Here is a 24,715-nt window from a genome sequence, read left to right as displayed (position 1 = left end):
TCGATGCAAATATACATGCGACCTGCAGCCTCGTCAAACCAGTTCCCAGCGCTGCATCCTGCGTGTTGCTTGGCTACGACGGCCCCGTTACCTTCTAAATATTTACATCTCTGACAACAAAGTGAAAGAGAAAGAAGAGAAAGAAGAGAAAGAAGCGAGAGAAGAGCTGCAGGAGCATCAGAGACCAGAACGCCGTGACGACGCCTCCTGCTTTTTTTTCGGCCTCTCGTGGAGCCAGAGGACGGATTAGCATCCAGGATGTCTCTCCACAGAGGACGCCGAGGCGTGTTGTGAGAACACGTCAAGGTCACGCTAAGCCGCTGGTGATAGTTCCCGTGGCAGTGGAGGAAAGAAAGGTCAAACATTAAAAAAAAGACCTTCTATTGTCCTCAAATACATTTATTTTCTTCTTATCTCACTCTGCTTTCTGCTCCATCAGATCACTCAATTTAGTGTTCATGCAAAAGCTTCATAGATCTCCTTCTGGTCCACAAGCTATTAAAACACACACCAACGAGCCGCACACACACGCACAAATGCAAACACACACACACACAATGTGGATCAATCCGCTGCTGAAAATAGTCCCTAACAAATGCTCTTTTTTATCCAGTTTGAATGACTTTTAGCTGAAACTACAGAGTCCAGCAGTTGCAGGAAGTAGCCGGCCTTTATTTAAAATATATATATTTAAAGCTTCTTCAGCAGGAACCAACGGGCTCGGACCCGAGAGGAGGCCAACAGGAAGTCAGCAAGACAAGCTAAGCAATGTTGGAGTTTCTGGTGGATTTGTAAAAAAAATAATAAGAAAAAACTATAAGATACCAGAAAAATACATATAAAACGTTCCACTTTGCCAGTAAAAGCAACCACACACACAGAAAGTGTGTCACTGTGTTTGTGCATCAGCAACATGGAGCCAGAGAGACTGAACATCACATCGTATACGTTTCATTAACGGCTCTCCGGGTTCAGAGGGAGATCCGAGCTGCGGGTTAATTACGGCTGTTTCCCGTGAACGCAGAGAGCCGAGCGGCAGGAGAGAAGTCAACAGTTGTCTGGCTGGAGTTGAAGGTCAGTGCGGACGGAACAGAGAGACAGAGAAAAAGCGATAAAACAGCTTTTTTGGCACGAAAAAAAAAAAACGAGCCGCCTGCAAGAAGAAGGGAGATACATCTGCAGCTTCAAGGTCTCCATGCAGCTCGTTACTCAGAGGAGCAACAATGTCGCAGCGTGGTTTGAGATGAGTGTGTAACCAGCTCAGGAGGGGGAGGAGCGGGAAGTAAAATAAATAAATAAATAACAGAGAATGAGGCCTTTGATTCATCAAGTGGAGGGAGAAGCGAGTCTTTTCATGAAGCTATTATTAGACACACTTTGTTTATCCAACGGAGTAAAGTGAGATAATGTTAAGATCCTTTAATTAAGAACAAGTAGCAATTAAAAAAACGTTCAAATGTTTCAAAAGTACAAGTGGTTATCGTGAAGGAGAAGGGTTTTATTCTACATTATTATTACAAGTAAACATTGCAGCTGTATGAACGGCTCCCCGCCCGCTCACCTGTTGAGCTTGAAGTCCGGAGAGAAGATGAGTTTTCCGGGATGGTCCACCGACCTCCAGATGAGGCCCAGCATGAGGATCTCCAGCCAGCAGCACTTCAGCAGGTGGATCTGGTCCGCGAGACTGAGATCGACGAAGCCTGAAGACGAACACCACAGAAGAAGAAAAGATGACCTTTGTATCCACATCAGCCTGGATTCAGGAGAGTATTTACAGCTCACAATGAAAGCACTTTTACACACTGATAAGCGATTGTCTGCAAAGCTATTCCCAAATTGTCTAAATCCCGATTAAACAGAAATAAGAGGAATTATATGAATTATATTTGTGTGCATTTAGTAAATAAATTCGACACAAAGACTTCGATGAATCAGCTTCTGAGGAGAAAAGAGTAAGAAGAAAAAAGAAAGGAGAAAAAAGTAAGAAGAAAGAAGAAAGGAGAAAAGAGTAAGAAGAAAGAAGAAAAGAGAAAAGAGTAAGGAGAAAGAGCAAGGAGAAAAGAGTAAGGAGAAAGAGCAAGGAGGAAATGGAAAGGAGAAAGGAGGAAGGAGGAAAGAGTAAGGAGGAAAGAGAAAGGAGAAAAGAGTAAGGAGGAAAGAGTAAGGAGAAAAGAGTAAGGAGAAAAGAGTAAGGAGAAAAGAGTAAGGAGAAAGGAGGAAGGAGAAAGGAGAGCTTCCTGAGATCTTTAAGGAAGCAGACAATGCACACTTATGTTCACTTAGGAAGAAAGAGTCTTTGTGAGCCCTTCATCTTCACACCTTTACAGGAGAGTTACCTGCTGGGCTGACAGGAGAGGAGGGGAGGGAAGGAGAGGAGGAAAGGAGTTAAGAGAGGAGAGAAGTTAAGGGAAGACACATAAAAAAGGAGGGGAAAGAGAAACAGGATCAGTCCAGGCAGAAAGAAGATGAGTGACAATGACCTCGTTTGTTTGTTTGTTTGTTTATCCGTCCACACGCTCAAGAAGCGGCGACATGAGCGACGAGCTGAAGTGAAACCTCGTGGACGCCGACGTTTCCCGTGACCTTTGACCCCGTCGGAGCCTCCGCTCTCGTTTGATTACACGCAAACTGGACGGCGGCGAAAAAACTTCTCGCGCTCGGTAAAGTCTACACGACCTTGATCAAAACAATACACACGCCAGATATATTATCACTTACCAACCCTCAACAAAGATGCAGATTGCATCATCATGTTCTCATTGTGTCGTGGTCCCAAGGAGGAAAACATGTTTCACCGAGTGGAAACGATTAAAGAGCCACAAAACATTCCAACGCAAACAGAACAATTCACGTCAACACACACAGACACACACACACACACACACTTACCCGGGATCTTTTTCGCCCAGCTGATCATGAGCACCAGCTCCTTGTCGGCCAGGTTGGTGAGTGACATCATCATGCTGGCCTGGGTGAAGGGCTTCTTCAGGTCCTCCATGAGGTAGATCTCCGGAGGCTCCGCCTCCATGATGCGGGAGATGAACTCCTCCGGGCTCATGGACGAGTGGCGCGCGTGGTTGGCCTGAGGCAGCGGGGCGAGCGGCGCCAGAGGCGCCTCCAGGTGGAGGTGCCGCTGGGCCCGAGGACCCAGACCCACCCGGACCAAACTCCTGCCGGCCGGGTCCCGAGACTGGAGGCCCCCCCGCCGGTGACGAGCTCCTCGATAGCTGCAGCGCTCACGCCTCACACCTGGTGACAGAAGGAAGGCGTCTTAAAGCTGCGTTCTCTCTCCAGACCACCAGGGGGCGACTCCTCTGGTTGTATAGAAGTCTATGCTTCATGTGTGAAAGCTGCATTCTCTCTCCTGACCACCAGGGGGCAACTGCTCTGGTTGTATAGAAGTCTATGCTTCATGTGTTAAAGCTGCATTCTCTCTCCTGCCCACCAGGGGGCGACTCCTCTGGTTGTATAGAAGTCTATGCTTCATGTGTTAAAGCTGCATTCTCTCTCCTGACCACCAGGGGGCGACTCCTCTGGTTGTATAGAAGTCTATATAAGTGACTCTACTTCTCTCTTGATGTATTCCCTCAGTAAACATTGTAAACATGAGTTTATGTCTCAATCTCTAGTTTCAAGTCTTCTTCTATACAGCATGATGTTCATTTAGTACTTTATGGTCATTTGGCGTCAAACAGACCATAAAGCGGGGGACGCTTTAGGGGCGGGGCTACGAGTTGATTGACAGATGTTGCCGCCACTCCTCCACATTCCAAATATGGTAATTTGGTTGTGAAAAAAAAACATGGCAACGGCCATAATCCAAGATGGCGACGGCGAAAACCCCAAATTACAAAGAAAAGGAAAAAAAAAAAGTGACAGCGCATCAGTGGCTACAAAACGGCTACAAAAACCAGACGGAGAACCTGACTCCACTGAGTTTCTTAAACACTGCGGCAGAGTCTGTACCGTAACAAACCAAGGTTTAATCAACACGGCTGGTTGTGTTGTGGCATCAAATACGACACACTCCACAGAAAGCCCAAGGCCAGAGACCCACTTCCTGCACAAGAGCGATAGCCCAAGTTTCCTGGAAATCTGTGGCGCCGAAGTTCGGCGCTTCCAAGGGCAGAAGGGCCGCTATCTGGAATCAGATAGACGAATCTAGAGGAGGACGGAGATTTAAAAGGTTCGCAAACTCCGGACACCAGAAAAGAACCGCATTGTTTGAGTCGTCTTTAAAAGACCATTTATTTAACTTTAAACTCATCATTTGAAGTAAATGTTGAAAAATTTTCATTTTTTTGGGCCTACGCTCGAAGATTGCATCCCCAAACTACGAAGAGTATATCTCAGCAACCACAAGGGCTATTTGAATAATTTTGGTGTTATAATAAAGGGAACACTTGTGAGATTGGTCCAGATGTGGAGATACTGGTAAATATGTTACTGGTTTAGAGTAAATGAAGATGGCACACAAGTTTTAGGTTCGCCGAAAACCCACAACCTCCAGGAGTAGAGAGCCGAGGGAATAAGTTGTCTTCAAGTGGGGGAAAACCTTTAAAATTGGTCGACGGCTCGAGGTTTTTCAAGTTTTTTGGGGCGAGATTAAAACCAACAAGTGAGTTTTACAGGTGCTTTTTGAGAGTGGTGTCCGTCTTCTCATCTCATCTCAGCTTTTACTGTAAGACATCTCTAAAAAATTAAAGAAAAAACAGAGCCCGTTTGCATTTCCCTGGAGAAATAAAGACTGAAATGTCTCCTAACTTTTTAATCTCAGAAGCAGCCAACACCCTGCATCTCTGCGTCCATCCTGATGAATTATCGCGCGTTGGTTTTTTTGCGTTTCCCACCAACGTGAGTCTGACTTTCAGCGTCAAACAGGCGAGCACCTACCGCACTTCATCATGCCCACTTCGTAGCATTTACGCAGGCGGCAGGCCTGGCAGCTTTTACGCCGGTTCTTGTCGATGGTGCACTGATTGGTGGCGGGGCAGATGTAGTCGTTGTGCCCTGAGAAGAAGAGAGAGGACGTGAGGATGGAGAGGGGGAGTGGAGACGGTGAAGTGACGGGCTGAAGGTGGAGCGAGAGAGAGAGACGCCGGCGGCACCTTGGATGCTCCTCTTGAAAAACGCCTTGCAGCCCTCGCAGGACCACACGCCGTAGTGGTAGCCCGAGGCGTAGTCGTGGCACACGGCGCAGAAGTGCATGTCGGCTTTCCCCGCCGCGGAGGAGCACAAGGAGGAGTTCACGCCATCTACTCCATCCCCGGGTCTCTTCCCCTGCGGCTTGTTACAGCTGATGAGCGAGCTGCAGGAGGAAGCACAGACAATGTGGGAGGGTTGGGGGGGGAAGGACAACTTGACATTTTTGGAATTTTATCCTGTCATTCAGTCGCCATTAGTCTCTTTGGCTGAAAGTGTCTTCACAGTCAACTGGGAAATTGCATCCGGAAAACTGCACGTCGGAAAAATAATGGCCTGCAAAAATAATGGCCGTATAAATATCCATCATCCATCATCTCGTGGCCCTGTGATTTTCAACTGGCACAGCAGCACAAGTAAAGACCGTAAATATAAAGTACCACTAACGGCGGAGGAGAGGAATCCCACAAAAATCAACAGTTATCGTTACGAATACGGAGACTTCTATTCATCGGATGCAAACGGGTCGAGCTCGAGGCTTCAGATCGTCGGTCCACAAACCAGCAACTATGTCCACCTCTATGCAGTCTGTGGTTTCCACTCCAACAACTCCACTGGTTTGAGCCTTCCCATCAGCCAGTGGACATCGTAGCTGAAGAACACTTAAACCATGATTGGTCCAGACAGCAGAGACTGCAGCAAAGCTGCGACACACACTTAGTTAGATTGCGCTATGTTTTAAGAAGCTACTGAAATCCCCAAAAACGAAGTCAACATTTTTGCCTCAGAGCGTGTTTCACGGCAGCCGACGGGCACAAAGCTGCTCGGCTCCTAGACGTCCATTTACAGCGCGGTAATGGTGGAAGCTTTTTTCAATTCCGACCATTTTCCCCTCACAGTCACCGACTGGCACTCACTGAACGATTGTATTATCACTTATATACAGTTACCGCTATAATCTGCCCGTCGGCGAACCTACCTGCCGGCCAGGCCGTGGGCTTTGGCCTCCAGCCAGGGGGCGTGCGCGCTGGGCTCGCTGTAGACGAGCGGCTGAGGGCAGCGCAGAGTCAACGAGGGCACGCTGGGGTGGCCGCCGGAGGGCCAGAAGGCCGACGGGCTCAGCGGCGAGCACAGGGCCGCCGGGCTGTCCACGGCGGGCGTCCGGGCGTAGCTCAGCACCGACGGGCTGTAGAAGGCGAGCGGCCCGTGGCCGTGGCCGTACTCGTGGCTACTGTCCGCGTACGGGGAGGGGATGCACACGGTCTGGCCGTCCATGCCCAGAGGGGGGCTGTACGCGGCGGGCGGCAGCGCGCGGGAGCTCGGCCTCTCGGCGGCCTTGCTGGAGTCCACCTCCTGCAGCTGCAGCAGCGGGTCGGCGTCCAGCCGGGGGGAGGAGGCCATGTCGGGCTGGAACCGGCGCTTCTCGGTACGACGACGGGGGGCGGCGGGTTCCTCTATTGCATGTTCTAGTGACGGCAGGTCCTGTGGGAGAAGAGGAGGAACGATATATAATATAGATGCAAGAAACAACACACAGACGGTTCGCTGATGAGGTGATTTTCAGGTATAAAAACTGAGGGAAATATGATTGAAAAGTCACATTTTTAGCACATTTCAGTGTGAAAGAGTCCTGCCTACATGTCCCAGTGGAATAAATCCTCTCTGATCCACTGCCACAAGGCAAATAAAAGTAGAGTATGACATCTCGCCAATGGCTGACATCAACGTTTCTTTGCACCTACGTGCTATCAGCATGCTAGCACTACTAATTGGATGGTTTCTCCAAAGGTTGGATTGTAATATCCCCGTCCAGCACCATCTAGTCAACCATAAAATGTGTCAAAGACTTGGATTCATCACCAAAATACCTGCAGAGCCGACGACGCAGTCAGATTCCTTTGTTTTGCGGCAGTTAGCAAACATTAGCGTGCTAGCACACTGAGCTAAGCTGGTGAAGATGGGATTGTAGCATACGAGCTAACATTAAGTACATAAACCCTTCTTAGTAATATTCTAATATTGCAAAACTTGCTGTATTATTTCTTACATTTCAAAATAAAACCACTTAAAGTCTGCAAAGACATTTAGTCTGATGAAAATCTTTTTTTTAAAAATACACAAAATGCTAAAAAGCATGACGGAGAATTGCTTTATAATTTGACTATTTGCCCCTCAGTAAACAAGGAAGCAGTTTGTATGTCTTCATCGGTGGAAAAAAGGACATATTTGTCATACAGGGAGTGCCAGGCATGAAATTGAACACACGGCTGAGTTTCCATGGAGGTCGTGGACGAAAACACTCACTTAAAAGATTTATGAATGGATGGATTTTCTGTGAAGTGAGAAAGACGTAAACGAGGCAGATCTTTGTTTCACGGGTGATTTCCCTTGATATTGACCCGCTGTGACTCAGCGCAGTTCATCGGGATTTAACGGGGTGCCGCACGAGAACACAAGATTATGGGATGTTTTCCTTTTGCCGAGTGCATCGCAGTCACAGATCCTGCAGACGAGATCCGAGGGAGAAAAAAAACACATTTATTGCTCGTTTTCCACCGAAAGCGTCTGTTCCAGGAAGCTTTCTGGGAACCGGAGAACTTCACCTGCATTTAAATGGAGCGGCCCGGAGGCCAAACGTCGTTCCAGGTTACAGGTTTAAAACCTAAAAGCACGGCAGGTAACCCGGGAAACACGCCGCGGTCACTGGAGCAGGAACCTCAGTGAGAACGACTCTGAAAATTAGGAACGTTCTGCAAATTAAGCGCCAAAGCCTCGACCACCTCCCGATATCACGAACATGCACCGGTTTATACGCGGGCGGCGTTCTTTTAAGTCTGAAATTAGCAATTTATTTATGACAAGAGTGTGCATTTGCAAAAAAAGAACGTAGAAAAAAAGCCTCACAGGGAACATCTAAGAGATCCGGAGAGGAGGAACAAAAGGTGTTCTTGTGCCATCGAGTGTGTGGTCTGTGGGGAAAAATACTTTTTGTTAAACTCTGTCTTTATTAATAACTGAAACCACTCAACATCACAGTAAGAGTTAACTACATGTGACCACGGTTGCTAAGAAATGAAAGCAACAAAGTGACAAGAAATATAAGTGATTAGATTAATTACTACGATGTAAATGGATTAAAAACAAAACCTTGTAGTTTAAAATTCATCAATTTTCTGATAAAATATTAAAGTTTGACTCGAATATAAAAAATTAATAACTAAATAATACCATAATGTACTATATAAAGGACTTCTATACAACCAGAGGAGTCGTCCCCTAGTGGCCAGTAGAGAAAATACAGCTTCAACACATGAAGCATAGACTTCTATACAACCAGAGGAGTCGCCCCCTGGTGGTCAGGAGAGAGAATGCAGCTTTAACACATGACGCATAGACTTCTATACAACCAGAGGCGTCGCCCCATAGTGGTCAGGAGAGAGAATGCAGCTTTAACACATGAAGCATAGACTTCTATACAACCAGAGGAGTCGCCCCCTGGTGGTCAGGAGAGAGAATTCAGCTTTAACACATGAAGCACACACTTCTATACAACCAGAGGAGTCGCCCCCTGGTGGTCAGTAGAGAGAATGCAGCTTTAACACATGAAGCACAGACTTCTATACAACCAGAGGAGACGATAACCCAAAGATAAATGTAAAACTTAAGTAATTGCTGATATAGATGTAATTCTGAGGTAATGAGAGGAGTTTTAAAGCTCTGATGATGTAATTCTGAACCTTCAGTATCTGAAGGAGACACCGAGCCAAACGGTCGCAAGGTCGATCCCATCCGCAGTCAACATGTGCATCACACATGTCAGGTCAAAGTGGCCTCAATAAACTAAATAATGCGCTCATTTACCCCTCTCCCTCTGAACGAATTAGACTCGTTTAGGGGCTGCAACTGGATTATAATTTTTGTGGAGATTGAAAACGTCAAAACGGGCCCAAAACATTTGTATTTTTTAAAAACGCTTCCCCGAAATCCATCAGAGAAACGCAGCCTGGTTTGACCTCACCATTGCAGTGTCCCACGAGTAATTGTGTGTTAAATCACCGCAGATAAAAGTAGACATTTGCTATTAACTTAATAATGACTCACTGAAAGGATTTATTGATTTTTCTGCAGCGTTTCTGTGAGGTGAGGAAGACGCAACGAGGCACATCTTCGTTTTACGGGGTGATTTCCTCTGGACCGCGTCCAATATTTCCTCCCATATGAGAGAGTTTTGACTTAACCCACCGTTGGAGACGTGACAGCTCGTACTGTAAGCTCAGGTTTCGCTGGAACATTTCCCCAGTTTCCGAGTGATTTGGAAGCTCTGAACGTTTGCATTTGGTGCATTTGTTTTGTCGAGCTCTTGAGACGCAGCTCGTATCGTCGGATAAGATTATCGGATAAGTCTGGGAGACGCTGAGAATGTGAAACGCCGGGGTGCGTTGTGGGCGCGCCACTTGTTCAGCCTGTCGCCACCATTCGCATCCATAAAAAACGCTTTTACGACTTCAAGCTTTGATTAGAGCACAAAGTTCGTCATGAATCCGGCCTCTGAGTTTTGCTCTCGACACCACATTGATGCATTCAACTTAAAAACCTCAAACCACCTCAAACCACCGTTATCCGCCAAATCCATTTTTTACAGGATTTATTCCACATGCAGAGTCCACCTGAGCTGCAGGATGAAGTGTGCACGTTTGTGTTGTTCTGGTAACTGACGTGTAAACATTAAATATTAAAAAGGTTAGAGAACGCTTTGTTTAAAGGAGGCGAGAACGATTATCGTTTAACCGAAGAGGAAAGAGACGAGGAAGCCGTGTTATTAGGTTTTATTTTGGTATCATTTCAAAAAGTTACTTAACTTTTGTTTTTGTTTATTAATAGCACATCTAAAACATGATGAATAACATTTTCTTGAGATATATATAATTTTGTTTAGGGATGAATAACATTTTGTAGAATTAATAAATAACATTTTTGTTGAGATAAATAATATTTTGGAGAGTTAAATAACATTTTTTTGAGAAATAACATTTTGTTTTGTTGAGATAAATAACATTTTGGAGAGATAAATAACATGTTATTGAGAAAAATCACATTTTGTAGAATTAAAAAATAACATTTTTGTTGAGATGAATATTCGTTTAGGCACAAATTCTCTGTTCCTGCGATCTGCAGTCGGGTCGCAATTGTTTGAAATCTCTAAAGTAAAAAGTGGATCCCCAGAAAACTAAAAGTTTGAGGTCTCACAGCACACTGTCTAAAGTCAGTACACATCTTTTGACCACGAAGGGGCTAAAAACAACAACAACAACTCACAATGACGACAACAGACCAACTTCCAAGCCAACAATCCTCCAACAACTCATGTGGGTCCACGTTTAAACTCTCGTTAGAACCTCGATGGAAGAAGCAAAACGTTGGTTAAAATCAATCACTAATCAATCAGAATCTTCAATAACATATTGAGACTATCCGCTAGTTCGATGAGCTTCTGTTATGAGCTAAAAGCTGAGTTTTTCAGTTATTTTTTGGCCTCCATTGGGTCCGACTGGTTTGTTGTCCAGCTCTTCTCGGCCGTCATTGTTCTGCTGCCGCTCTGATGTCTAAAAAGCACCGATAAGATTAATGGAAATGTTGTTGTGACCGTGGAGATTGAACTTTAATAGAGCTAAACTCACATAATCAAGGTTTATAAAACAGACGGGGAGAGTTCTGCAGACGGGCTGCGTGTCTGGAAATCAAACTACAATAATAGAAATAAAAGAAATAATTATGGTAATAAAAAAAATAAAAAAACACTTGCTGACAACCTGAATACCTTTTCAGATTTGCCAGAATCAAAACGCTCTGAGACGGTCTGGATTCACATAATTAGAGTCAGAGCCTGTGATTGACATGTTGGTTAAACAGCCCGACACACACACACACACACACACACACACACACACACACACATTTCACACAACCAAAAGCCTGAAAATTAAAACTGCACAACCAACTTAAGAAGATTTAACGCCTCACTTACTCTTATCCGACTGCGTGGCACAACAGGTGGGATTTTATATATCGACTGGGTTAAAAAAACAAAACTCTTTCGTCAGAAGGTTTTGAGCTTTGGACGCCGCTCGCCGCTCATGGCAGCCGTCCATGACCAACAAGCAGCGGGCCGGGGGCAAAGGGCAACTCCTGTCTCTCATTCCCCCGGATCCGTCGCCACGAATCTGATCTCCAAAAGATATAAAACCTCGTACTGGTGTACTAATATACGATGTACCGTCGTGTCAAGAGTACACTACGAGTCTGAAATGCCTCTTCTTGTAATCTCCTAGCTAAATAATAAAAACAACCTCCCACACAGTAAAACACTGTGAGGGAGGTTGTTCTGCTCTTTTATTTAAGTTTAAATGTCATTAAGTCTTAAGATCCTTCGTACTGTAACATTTGCTATTGGATTAAATACCATGAAGGCATATTTAAAAAGTATTTTTCTTTCATAAAAAGCTACTGAGAACCACGTTTAATTCACCGGTCTCCAACTTGTTCTTCAAACAGATGTTTTTCTTATTTACCGCAAAAGTTGTGTTACAAGCTGCTACTACCTTCAGTGGGTGTCCCCGCTGTAGCCAGCTAGCACTGCTGCTAGCTCCCCGCTGTAGCCAGCTAGCACTGCTGCTAGCTCCCCGCTGCAGCCAGCTAGCACTACTGCTCGTTCCCCGCTGTAGCCAGCTAGCACTGCTGCTAGCTCACCGTTGTAGCCAGCTAGCACTGCTGCTCACTCCCCGCTGTAGCAAGCTAGCGCTGCTGCTCACTCCCCGCTGTAGCAAGCTAGCGCTGCTGCTCGCTCCCCGCTACTTTTGTTGGTTGTCGGGGAACTAGCAGGGCTAGCAAGGAGCTAGCAAGGAACTAGCAAAACAAGGAACAAATCCATATTGGGAGATAGAAATATTTAAAACGGTTCATCTCGGCATGTGACTCTTCAAAGAAAACAAAAACCCTAATTTGTTTATTTGATTTATTTAAGTGACTTTTACACGCTAGTTGATGCGATTATTAAATGATTATACGGCATTAATCTAAAACACTGCATATTCGTACAGATTATATATTTCTGGCACAACCTGGTGGTCGGTACGTACGGGGTGAACGGTTCACGTGGCTCGCGGTTCTAGCAGCCGACCCGCTTCAGTCTCCACGGCGTGAGCTCGGCTTTGGTCGGAGAGCGCCGCTGCGTCCGCAACCACGAGGAGATGAACGCTGGGTCTCGGCTCCGAGGTGTGCAACATGGCGCGACAGCTCTGGAGGAAGAGGAGGAAGAGGAGGAAGAAAACGTTGAGAATTGAGTTTTAAATTTCAGATGAGTTTCCTGCATCGAGTCACAATCGTTTAAGACAATGTCTCATTGAAGGTGGGCGTGTCTCATTGAAGGTGGGCGTGTCTCATTGAAGGTGGGCGTGTCTCTTTGTAGGTGGGCGTGTCTCATTGAAGGTGGGCGTGTCTCATTGAAGGTGGGCGTGTCTCTCTGCTTCAATCCCTGTTTTTTTCATAGAACAAGACTCACATGTGGACCAAAGAACAAGTTCATAGCTCCTTTATTTATATTTATATATTTTTTTTATTACAATTCCCTCGGTTTTGAGCCTTTTTTAGGGTCCCCCCCTCCCATGATACCTGTCTTTAGTTTTATTAGAAGTTCTATAAGGTAAAACAAAAGAAGAGTACTTCAACTTGCTGTATTGTTGTATTTTAATATATTTATAAAAGTATATTTTATCAGGTACACTATTTTTAACGTTGGGGTTTAAGAAACTATAAATAATGAAAAAAAATGCAACTTGTTTTGTCCTACTCTGGCACATTTAACATCGTCTGTGGTATAAACGTAGATGCTGGATGAGTTATTCGTCCATTTTAGTGAATTCACTTCCAAATATGTTGGAACGAACCGGCACTGCATTGTGATTCATGAATGAACAACAATGACAGACCAGAGAGAGAGAGAGAGAGAGAGAGAGAGACCAGATAACGCTGCAGAAATATCAAACAGATATCACACACACACACACATTCATACACACACATGACATGAAGAAGAACACGTTGCTGAGGTCGGGAGCTCAGAGGGCGCGATGCCTTCAGGCTCCAACAAAGAGAGACTCAGCAACATGAAAAATATCAGGAAGGAGGTGCAGGAAAAGCAAAATGAATGAAAAATAGAAAGATGTTTCACCGGAGGGGGAGAGAGAGAGAGAGAGAGAGAGAGAGAGAGAGAGAGAGAGAGAGAGAGAGAGAGAGAGAGAGAGAGAGAGAGAGAGAGAGAGAGAGAGAGAGAGAGAGAGAGAAAGACTCGCAGGCCAGTGTATTAAAAACTTGTGTATTTCTTGTGTATAATTTGAGAATGGAGCCCTCCTCTCCTCAGAATGGGGCTGCGAGCCAACAACACATACCGAGAGACACAAAGACCAGCACCACCAACACCACCTCCTCCTCCTCCCAGTGAAACCATTAGCCAGGCCCAGCTCCTCCATTCTCTAGGCCTAACAAAGCCAGCAATGAGCTGCTGGAGGAGGAGAGCTGAAATGAAGAGGTGGACAGATCAGAGGAGAGGAGGAGGAGGAGGAGGAGGAGGAGAAGGAGATGAAGGTGGTGAAGGAGGAGGTGAAGGAGGAAGAGGAGTGAGAGGCTTCAGCAGCGTCGACAGGCCGATTACAGTGTCAAGATTTGGAGTAATTGTACCGTCAATGCTGCTGCAGCGTCGACCCGACAGACAGGAAGCGCTCTACTCAAGATACACAACACACAAGGTACACACCATGCGAGACACACACCACACGAGATACACACAACATAAGACACACACAAAAGGTCTTTCATACGCGGATATGATATATAAATATATGTGCACTATTAGAATTGGAGAAAAAAGGTCTTTGTAACGTGGGTCAGAAGTGTGTTCACACACACACACACACACACACACTTCAGGTGTGTTTCACGTCTATTCTTCTCCACGGCGCAGAAAAAGGGTGCGTTCATGTAGAGCCACGTCTGAACGTGAAGCTCTTTGGTTTCTCCTCAATAAAAGCAGCACATCTCCTGCACAGCGCCTCTCAGCTTCAATAGACTCCTCATCTCCTGAAGTTTACAGGCTGCAGAAGATCGAGGGATGCGTTCAGGCGCAGCTCGTAAACTCTGAGGAACTCCAGCTGCGGTTGTGGAGTTTCCTCCTTCCACTGAAGTGGATCCTCTTCTGGATGCTGTGTTTCCAGTCGATGTGGCTCGTTATTTAGGAGCAGTGTAGTTATTGTTCTGACATATTAAATCCATGACTTTCACTTCAGCAGATGGACTTCCCAAAGAAGTTTTCATAAAACAAGTACGGATGTTTACGTTCATCTGTTTCTCATTGAAAACCGTGTGCACCCTTAAAGGGTTTAGAACATTTGCTGAATGGACTTTTTGCAACGTCTTTCTTTAGAAACCGAATCTTTAAAATCCGCCGTTCAGTCTGCAGAAATGTGCGTCATGAAATGTGCATCATCATCATCATCATCAAGTCACAGTTTCATCTCATCTTTAACGCAAACGTTCCACATTTTCTTTTGTAAAATACACACTCGTTCTTCACTGAATAAAAACGGTTGAAAAATCTCGACGGGAGATTTCAGAAGGAATCAGAAGCATCGGCGCCGTTGCTTCTACCGTCAACGTCTCCGTGCTGAACATCGAGAGAGTTCAAAGGTCACGCGGTGGACACGATGCTCTCGAGTCCCGACAGGAAGCGCCGGAGAGCACCGAAGTTCACGCCGACCGCCGGACGAGAGCTTCACGAGCGAGCCCGACGTCGAATACCGGCAAACTGACGAGGTGTCAGACCCCCGGCTCAGAAACGCCGCGGCTCGGGGCGAGCACCTCTGGGTGCTCGCGGGGTGACGGACAGGCCGGCGGGCGGAGCAGGAGGAGGAATCCGGAGTCTTTCCGAGCAGCGTGACCTTCGACGAGGCGCCGGAATGCTTCTTCGACGTGGGCGAAACCCGGCGGACGGAAGGAGACGAGCTCGGAGCCCGACTTCTTATTTCTGGTAACGGCAGGACTTCCCTCCATCCTCCCATCCTGCCTCCCCACCATCCTCCTCCTCTTCCTCCTCCTTCATCCGTGCACACGCAGATACTTTCGACTCCCCCTCAGCTCAGTTATTCGCAAAGTGAAGGAGAGAAGAAAAAAAGGAATCTGGTATTTACGGCAACAGGCAGATTGTGATTACAGCGCGAGCGGTGTCAAGGCTGTGGGGCCGAGCAGCAGCAGCAGATAGAGACGCTTTGTGGATGAGATAAAATAATCACCAGCGGCGTCAAAAGATTAGAGCGCAAACCAAATATGCATCTCAAAAACAACGACAACAACAACAAAAGCGACAGCAACTGCGACGGGGCCGTCACGCGGGGAAAAACTCCAATAAAATTAGACTGAAAAAAAAAAAACACTTCAGAAGTTTCGCGGACGGATTTCTGGGAATCAATCTGAACGTTTCACTGCTCGGTGTCGGGAAGGAAATCGAGCCGACGGGTCCGGTTCTGCCGCTTCAGCTCCTGGACGACGATCGGCTGGGAGAGGAAGACGAGGTTTAGAGCTCGTCTTCCTCACGCTTATGATTATTATATTGCAACTTCTATACAGGAAGCTGCTTCCTATGAAATTATCCCAATTAAAACAATATATTTTCAACCATTTACAAGTCAGATTCTGTCTGAATTGTGGATTTTAGATATTAAAAGTGTGAGCGAGAGATTAAAGCGTTCAGCACTCTGATCGTCCCGACTCTCTTTTCACTCGGCGAGTTTCTGGAGAACAAAAAAACTGAAATAAAAATATATTCTCCGTTCAGCTGGAGGAACCTCGGAGGTCCGGACTCACGTACAGAGCGAGGCTGATGTCGGACTCTCGGGAAAGACATTTCTGCACAAGTACACAAGTACACGTATGTAGTGTGTGTTTCAGGGGGACACGGAGGAGAAGTGTTCATACAAACAGACATTTTAACACCTTCCTTCATCCTGATGAGGAAGAGGAGGAGGGTCCGACTACAGGATCCAGAACGGAGACCAGATGTTTTTTTTTATGTTTTTTTTTTATTCTCTATGTTGAGGGTTATAGTGTCTTTAATCACACACACACACACACACACACACACACACACACACACACACACACACACACACACACACACATTAATTTCCCTGTTAGTGCTGGAATAATCTACACAGAAATTGTAAAAAGAACAGATTGATTTTATGAAGATCTCTTCATTCCAGGGCGGGTTCGGCTCCGCTTCGTCTCCGGAGTCTTTGTGCTTTCTCTCCAGGACCAGGAGGGGGGTCCAGATAAGTACCGGAACAGCGGGTCCCGGTCCTATCTGGACCCCCTGGTTCTGGTTTCAGCTGGACCCCCACTGCCATTATTCTTGCTATAAGTTGCATTGCTATTCGTATTGCCGACACCATTATTATTAGCATTATTGTTGTAACGTCTTTATCATGCTACTCATTGTATGAATAGAATATGCTGTAACATGTTACATTGTTCTCTGGTCACGTGACACCTATTGTACTTCTGTCCATCCTGATAGATAGAGGATCCTCTTCTGTCGCTCTGTGAAGTTTTCTGCCCCTTTTACTCCTCTTAAAAAGGGTTTTTGAGACTTTTTCCTAAACCGACGTGAGGGTCAAAGGTCAGGGGATGTGTGTGTGTGTGTGTGTGTGTGTGTGTGTGTGTGTGTACAGATGGAGAAGCCCTTTAGGGAACATTTTACATTGAACATGTTGAGCTATACTAAATAAATTGAAATGAATTGAATGAACGTTGTTTCTGCACACCTGCAGCTGCTACACACACGTAGGCTGTGTGCACGCGCCACAGTGAACAGTTAACACATAAAGCAGAGCCACAGCAGCGTTATAACCGACGCAGAGCCCGCGGTGCACACAGTGAAGCAGCAGGGACACCTGTCGGAGTGGAAAACGAGCGCTCCTCTCCGCTTCCCTTCAGGGAAAAGTGAAGACAGAAAGAAGAGAAAGAAGGAAACAAGAAAACACATGCGCTCCTGTCACGAACCTGTATGTCGGAGGCAGGAAGGTGAGCAGCGGGGTCCGCTGGCCCCGGGGCTTCCCGTCGTGTTCGCCGCCGCCGCCGCAGAGAGTCCGTCAGGCGGCCGGAGAAGAACCGCGAGCCCGCGGCGCGTAAAAGTGTAACGACACGCGGTTATTCCCCCGCGTTAGTCCGCTCCATTCCCGGCGTGTCATTCATATGTCCCCCTCGTGCCCTCTGCGGTTCTCAAAAAGTGCCAGGTTTGAGGTTTGGCCCCGTTTGGAGACGTCACTGGCCACGCCCCTCTCTGGAGAGCTGCCCAGCGGCGCTGCGCACAGGAGGAGGGTCACAAACTTTCAGTGAGACGTGTTGAAGCCCCACGAGAACACAACATGAAATATGAAATACTACGCTCCCCCCAGGAGACGTGTGTCATATAATAACACCTGTAATTGTTTAAAATGGCAATGCAATCAGGTGTGTAGGGCTTTAATCTCCTGGCGGGACTTCCCTCATCCCTCATCCGGGTCATTAATGATTAAACGAGATGGAACATAATCAAACCCACTCGGGGCCAAAAGGCCCGAAAGCACGACCTGTATCCACAGAGGACTTTTATGTTCTTATAAAACTCTAGTAAATTTAACACAATGAGAAAAGAGCCAAGCGGAGCTGACAAGTGGAATAAGAAAATATAATAAAATCCTCGACGTGTTTCCTGCTGCTGAGTCTTCGCTTTGGACTCAATTCTGCCTCTTTTCTTTCCTTGTGCTTCAGTTTATGGCAACATGTGAGCCACAGGAATGCATTCAGATTAAGTAAATGCACAAAAAGAACACAATAGACAGGGTTTTATATATATAGCTGTCTATTATGTGGATCGCAGCTACTTTGTTCATTGTCGTTCCCTGCAGTCAACTATCGCTCACTGTGTACATGTTGATGTGATATATGTATATATGTATATATATATATATATATATATATATATATATATATATATATATATATATATATATATATATATATATACACACACACACACACACTTTATGTATATATACACATATATTTATATGTAAAGTTCATCCACAGTTGAGGGAGAATTTGGCAATATGATGGCGGCCATATTGGAGGCCATTGTTGACGGCCACGTCGGCGGCCATGTTGGCGTTTATTTAAATATCTTGCTGTGGATATTTGCATTGCCATGTTTCGGTTGCGCGGCCATTTTAGGAGCTGTCTTTTGTTTCGTTTCAATCACGTTTGAATCTTTTTGTGTAGAGTTTATGATTTTAATAATAAACTTTTTTAAACTGTCAAATATTAGCCCCGCCCACACTGATATTCAAGACTTTTAATTGTTCATAACGTACGAGCGAGGCCAATCCACGCACATGCGAGCATCAGTAACATCTTGTCGAGAGTTTTTTAGATGCAAAGAAAGAGGATAATGAGATGTGAGTCTGAGGTTTGTGGTGTTTTTGTGCAGCATTGTGAGCGTTGGGAGGAGTTCGTTACAACAACAGTATTAAGACAAAGGCTCGTCAAACACAAATACATCTTTCAGTGAGAGTGTTGAGTCTCCAACCACGTTGTCTGGAAGGATTTACAGCGTCTCATTGGTCCTTTTTGATTACATTTCCAGCGTTGATTTATATTTTCTAACCTCTCTCGGGCGCTATAAGGTCACCCAGTTTTATTTCAGAGTTGCACCGTCGAATATTTCACAGCTTGAAATGGGCTCATTTAACTGAGAAGAGTTGCAAAAGCTTGTTTGACATTTTTAAAATAGTTTCTAAAGCCACGAAAAAAAAGTGACAAAAGGGTAAGTCGGACTGATTTCTGTCTTTTTGCTGAAAGTCTTTTGTCAATTTATTAAATATTTGTAATACCAACAATTTAACCTTTTTATGAGCCCTTTGATACTAAATTACAAGAAAGTGACGCAAAACAACTACAAAGAGACACAAAACCACGACAAAGAGACACAAAACCACTATAAAGAGACACACAATAACTACAAAGAGACACAAAACTACAACAGACACAAAACCACTACAAAGAGACACAAAACCACTACAAAGAGACACAAAACCATGACAAAGAGATACAAAACCACCACAAAGTCACACAAAACTACAACAAAGAGACACAAAATCACTTCAAAGCGACATAAAACAACTACAAAGAGACACAAAACCACTACAGAGAGACACTAAACCACCACAAAGTGACGCACAATAACTACAAAGAGACACAAAACCACTACAAAGAGACACAAAATAATTACAAAGAGACACTACATAACCACGAAGAGACAGAAAACTACAAATATACACAAAATAACCACAAAAAGACACACAAACCACTACAAAGAGACACAAAACAACCACAAAAAAACACAATAAATGGAAAACAAGCAGCCAAAAAAATACAAAAAGACCAAAACAAAAAGTTCCAAAGAGACACAAAGCGACAACAAAAGGCTGAACAGAGGTCATGTGTGTTGATGGGGTGTCGTTGTCTCTCAACACGCCACTGGAGCCGCGGCCATGTTGAGAGCCATGTGGAGTCAATGGAGGTGTTTTCCTCCTTCGTGCAGGTGTTAGCGACCCGGACGCTATCGCTGCGCTAATGGCTAATGGAGCGGACATTTTGATCTACTGGCAGAATAATGACTTCTTTCAATTATAATTTGTTTTCCGAAACTAAAAGTCACATCAAACCGAGATGGAGGAAAGAAATTAAAAACACATTTAAGTTGAATAAACAACCGATTCTTGCAGCAGCTGCAGGTTTGTTTTGAGGAGTGTTTGAATACTTTAAACGTGACGTATTGAACAAAACCCTCTGCAGAGAGAGAGAGAGAGAGAGAGAGAGAGAGAGAGAGAGAGAGAGAGAGAGAGAGAGAGAGAGAGCGGAGCAGCAACAAACAGAGTTGTGAAAGGAACCATCTTTGTTTCCTTCCTCAGATGATTCATTCACGATCCTTCAGAAATGCTGAATGCTGGTTCTGATTCATGGATTCTTTCTCTGCCCACTTCAATTATCTTCTGATAATTCTGTTCGCCGTGCTGTTCGATCTCCTGACACACACACACACACACACACACACACACACACACACACACACACGGTGAAGCACCAGCGGACCATTTCCTTTCTGAAATGTCCTGAGTGAAGGGAGGAACTGTGTGTTCCCTCTTGTGTCCTCTCCTTTAGCCTTTGCTCCAGTAGCATGGAGACCATGGAGGGAGGGGGTGGGAGGGTGGGGGGGGGGGGAGAGAGAGAGAGAGAGAAGAGTGCCCACCACTTCAAACTGGTGTGTGTGTTTGCACTTGTGTGTATATGTGTGTGTGGGCCTGTGTGTGTGTGTGTGTGTGTGGGCCTGTGTGTATGTGTGTGTCTTTGTGTCTGTGTCTGTGTGTATATGTATATATGGTTTTGTGTGTGTATGTGTGTGTGGGCCTGTGTGTGTGTGTGTGTGTGTGTGTGTGTGGGCCTGTGTGTATGTGTGTGTCTGTATGTCTGTGTCTGTGTGTATATGTATATATGGTTTTGTGTGTGTGTGTGTGTGTGTGTGTGTGTGTGTGTGTGTGTGTGTGTGTGTATGTATATATATGTGTGTGTGTGTGTATATGAGTGTATGTGTGTATATGTCTGTGTGTGTGTGTGTGTGTGTGTGTTATAATCTCAGTAAAAACTGCCTCTCTTAATAATCTCTTAATAATCTCAGAATGTTCTCTGCTGGTCGTCGCCTCTGTGATGACGGACTGGGAGAAGCGGCCCTGCTCCCAGTGCTCCCAGTGCTCCCAGTGCTCCCAGCGCTCCCAGTGCTCCCAGTGCTCCCAGTGCTCCCAGCGCTCCCAGTGCTCCCAGTGCTCCCAGTGCTCCCAGCGCTCCCAGTGCTCCCAGTGCTCCCAGTGCTCCCAGCGCTCCCAGCGCTCCCAGCGCTCCCAGTGCTCCCAGTGCTCCCAGCGCTCCCAGTAACAGAGCGCATATTTCCGCTGCATTGGAGGTGAAGCGCAGGTGAGGAGGAGCCGCTGGCTCCGAGTTCAAAAGAAGAGCCGCATATCTTCTGGAGGAGGAAGAGCAGCTGCGTGTAAATCTCTGCTGGATCATAATTACATCCTGGATTTATTTTGAGGGGGAAAACAAGCAGAAATAATTTGGATTTAAGTCGTATTTCATTTCATTGGAATTCATTAATTCCTCCTGCTCCTATAATCCACCTTCACTGGCCCGTTCTGAGGTAAAGTAAACACACTGATCCTTATGTTCAGCTGATATTACACTAAAGAAAACATATTGATAACATTATATCCCACTAAACGCTGCACGCTGGCCCTTTAAATCTCCCATGATTATCTGTTTTAAGTGTTTTAATATCTTTATAAGGCAGAGATTAAATACCTCAATGCAGCTTCAAAACCTCTGCAACTTTATACAACTTTTAACAGCTTTATAAAAATCGTCTATCATGTCAAATTAAATATTAAAATCTTTATTTCATTATGTTAAAAGTAAGGTCATTATGAGATAGAAAGTGAAAATTATGAGCTAGAAATTAGAAATTATGAGATAAAAAGACACATTTATGAGTTGGAAAGTTAAACTTATGTGATAAAAAGTAGAATTTAACATAGAAAGTCAAAATTATGACATAAAATGTCAACATTATGAGATAGAAACTTGAAATTATGACATAAAAAGGCACAATTATGAGATAAAAACTCAACATTATGACATAAAAAGTTGAAATTATGACATAAAAAGTTGAAATTATGACATAAAAAATCAAAATTATGAGATAAAAAGTAGAAATTATGAGATAAAAGTTAAAATTATGACATAAAAAGTTGAAATTATGACATAAAAAGTCGAAATTAAGACATAAAAAGTTGAAATTATGAGATTGAAAGTTGAAATTATGAGATAAAAAGTCGACATTATGAGATAAAAAGTTAAAATGATGACTTAAAAGCTGAAATTATGACATAAAAAGTCGAAATTATGAGATAAAAAGTTGAAATTATGAGATTGAAAGTTGAAATTATGAGATTGAAAATTGAAATTATGACATAAAAAGTTGAAATTATGACATAAAAAGTTGAAATTCTGAGATTGAAAGTTGAAATTATGAGATAAAAAGTCGACATTATGAGATAAAAAGTTAAAATTATGACATAAAAAGTTGAAATTATGAGATAAAAAGTCGAAATTATGAGATAAAAAGTTGAAATTATGAGATTGAAAGTTGAAATTATGAGATAAAATGTCGACATTATGAGATGAAAAGTTAAAATTATGACATAAAAAGTTGAAATTATGACATGAAAAGTCGAAATTATGACATAAATAGTTGAAGTTATGAGATTAAAAGTCAAAGTAATGAGATAGAAAGTGTGCATCTACTTTATTTTCTTAGTTTTGGGAAATAGAGCTTCTTTACATTCTGAAGCGATCGTTGTTGTGAATCGTTGTTGTTTCGTATCTTGTCGTCGCTCACGCGAGACGCGAACATGTGAAGCCGCGTAACACGCGAAGCCGCGTAACACGCGAAGCCGCGTGACGTCGGCTTGGAAGCGTCTCTGAGCTCCCGCCGGACTTTTAATTGTGCGTTTGGAGCGGAGCCGCGTGGGAGACGAGAGGTTACCTTGAACTCTGCCTCCAGTCTGTGGAAATCCTGCTTGTCTGCGAAATTTAGGGCTTTTCTTCCCTGAATTCTCTGGCAGCACACGCGCTGCTTTCAGGTCCTCGACCACGAGACACCAAGCGCCGACGGCAGCTCTTCATGAGGAAGACTCCCCGACAGCGAGAGCCCAGAACACGCTACACGAGCTGCATGACACCAACAACACGCTACACGAGCTGCATGACATAAACAACACGCTACACTAGCTGCATGACATAAACAACACGCTACACGAGCTGCATGACAGAAACAACATGCTACATGAGCTGCATGACAGAAACAACATGCTACATGAGCTGCATGACAGAAACAACACGCTACATGAGCTGCATGACAGAAACAACACGCTACACGAGCTGCATGACAGAAACAACACACTACACGAGCAGCATGACAGAAACAACACGCTACATGAGCTGCATGACAGAAACAACACGCTACACTAGCTGCATGACAGAAACAACATGCTACATGAGCTACATGACAAGAACACGCTATGCTACACAAGCTAAGCTCCATGACAAGAACACGCTACACTAGCTGCAAGACAGAAACAACACGCGACATGAGCTCCATGACAGAAACAACATGCTACACAAGCTGAGCTTCATGACAAGAACACGCTACACAAGCTACATGATAGAAACAACATGCTACACGAGCTCCATGATAGAAACATGCTACACAAGCTACATGACAGAAACAACACGCTACATTAGCTGCATGATAGAAACAACACGCTACACGAGCTAAGCTTCATGACAAGAACATGCTCCACAAGCTGCATGACAAGAACATGCTACATGAGCTGCATGATAGAAACAACATGCTACACAAGCTCCATGACAGAAACATGCTACACAAGCTTTATAACATAAACATGCTACACAAGCAAGCTCCATGACAGAAACATGCTACATGAGCTCAATGACAGAAAGATGCTACACAAGCTTTATAACATAAACATGCTACACAAGCTTTATAACAGAAACATGCTACACAAGCTTCATAACATAAACATGCTACATGAGCTCCATGACAGAAACGATGTTCTGGAGCAAAAATTGTCACTTTGAATAAATGCGCCAGCTAAATAAAATGTAACACACATGATCTTTGGCGTGTGGGGGGAAGAAGAAACATGTGCACTTCCTGCTTACAGCGCATCAAACATGTTATGGAATATTTTGGATCTCGACGGTTAAAAAACATTCAGGAAAACGAACGCATTTATTTGTATAAAAGTTTATCTTTTCATGACAGCGCACACCGTCCTGCTGCCACCAAATGTGGATCAATCCGCCGCTGAAAGTAGTTCCCGACAAACGCACCGTTTCTTCCTGTTTAAATATCCGTGGAGCTGATCCTGGATCTGTCAACGATTTACCAAATAACGATAATGTCTATGAGACACAAGGCAACTGAGTTTTGTTTATAAACTACTTAAGGAGGCAAATATTTGACTCACATCCCCATAAATAATCCTAATAATTTCATATGAGACGACTCTCATTTGAAATTAATCAAAAAAGCAAAAGAGACAGGGAAGGAAATGTCAACTAAAACTCTCAGGTAGAAAAAGTCAATATGAAGATTTATTTCACCTCACACACACACACACACACACACATGCTGGAGGAAAAAAAAAGACAAAGTGAGCCGTCGTATTTTATTTTATATTCAGAACGCATCCAGTGAGCTTTCTGCCATCTGATGCGCAGCCACAGAGTTTATCTTCCTCTCTGGAGGGAGATTTAAAGAGATGCTGTCAGAGGATGAAGACGAGTGTTTCTT

At 44.5% G+C, this 24,715-nt stretch overlaps 1 protein-coding gene across 2 annotated transcripts in view; it reads right to left on the bottom strand.

The window, feature by feature from the left end:
- The window catches only part of esr2b (estrogen receptor 2b), a 25,666-nt gene extending 8,221 nt beyond the window's left edge, over positions 1–17,445 (bottom strand). The window contains exons 1-7 of one of the 2 annotated variants that reach the window (XM_068601321.1): positions 17,251–17,445; positions 12,279–12,437; positions 6,122–6,624; positions 5,109–5,308; positions 4,894–5,010; positions 2,890–3,249; positions 1,562–1,700 (exon numbers count right to left, since the gene is read on the bottom strand). In XM_068601321.1, the coding sequence (XP_068457422.1) occupies positions 1,562–1,700; positions 2,890–3,249; positions 4,894–5,010; positions 5,109–5,308; positions 6,122–6,543 (1,238 nt within the window). In that variant the 5' untranslated portion in view covers positions 6,544–6,624; positions 12,279–12,437; positions 17,251–17,445. The remainder of the gene's footprint in view (positions 1–1,561; positions 1,701–2,889; positions 3,250–4,893; positions 5,011–5,108; positions 5,309–6,121; positions 6,625–12,278; positions 12,438–17,250) is intronic. The other variant, XM_068601322.1, reaches the window with a different exon arrangement.
- Positions 17,446–24,715: the final 7,270 nt, after the last annotated feature.

The sequence above is a fragment of the Clinocottus analis genome, unplaced genomic scaffold (assembly GCF_023055335.1).
Source record: "Clinocottus analis isolate CAN_PGR_092001 unplaced genomic scaffold, fCliAna1.0.p SCAF_5, whole genome shotgun sequence".
NCBI lineage: Eukaryota > Metazoa > Chordata > Actinopteri > Perciformes > Cottidae > Clinocottus > Clinocottus analis.
The sequence above is the reverse complement of the archived record's forward strand: the minus strand, read 5'-3'. Positions and strand labels throughout refer to the sequence as shown.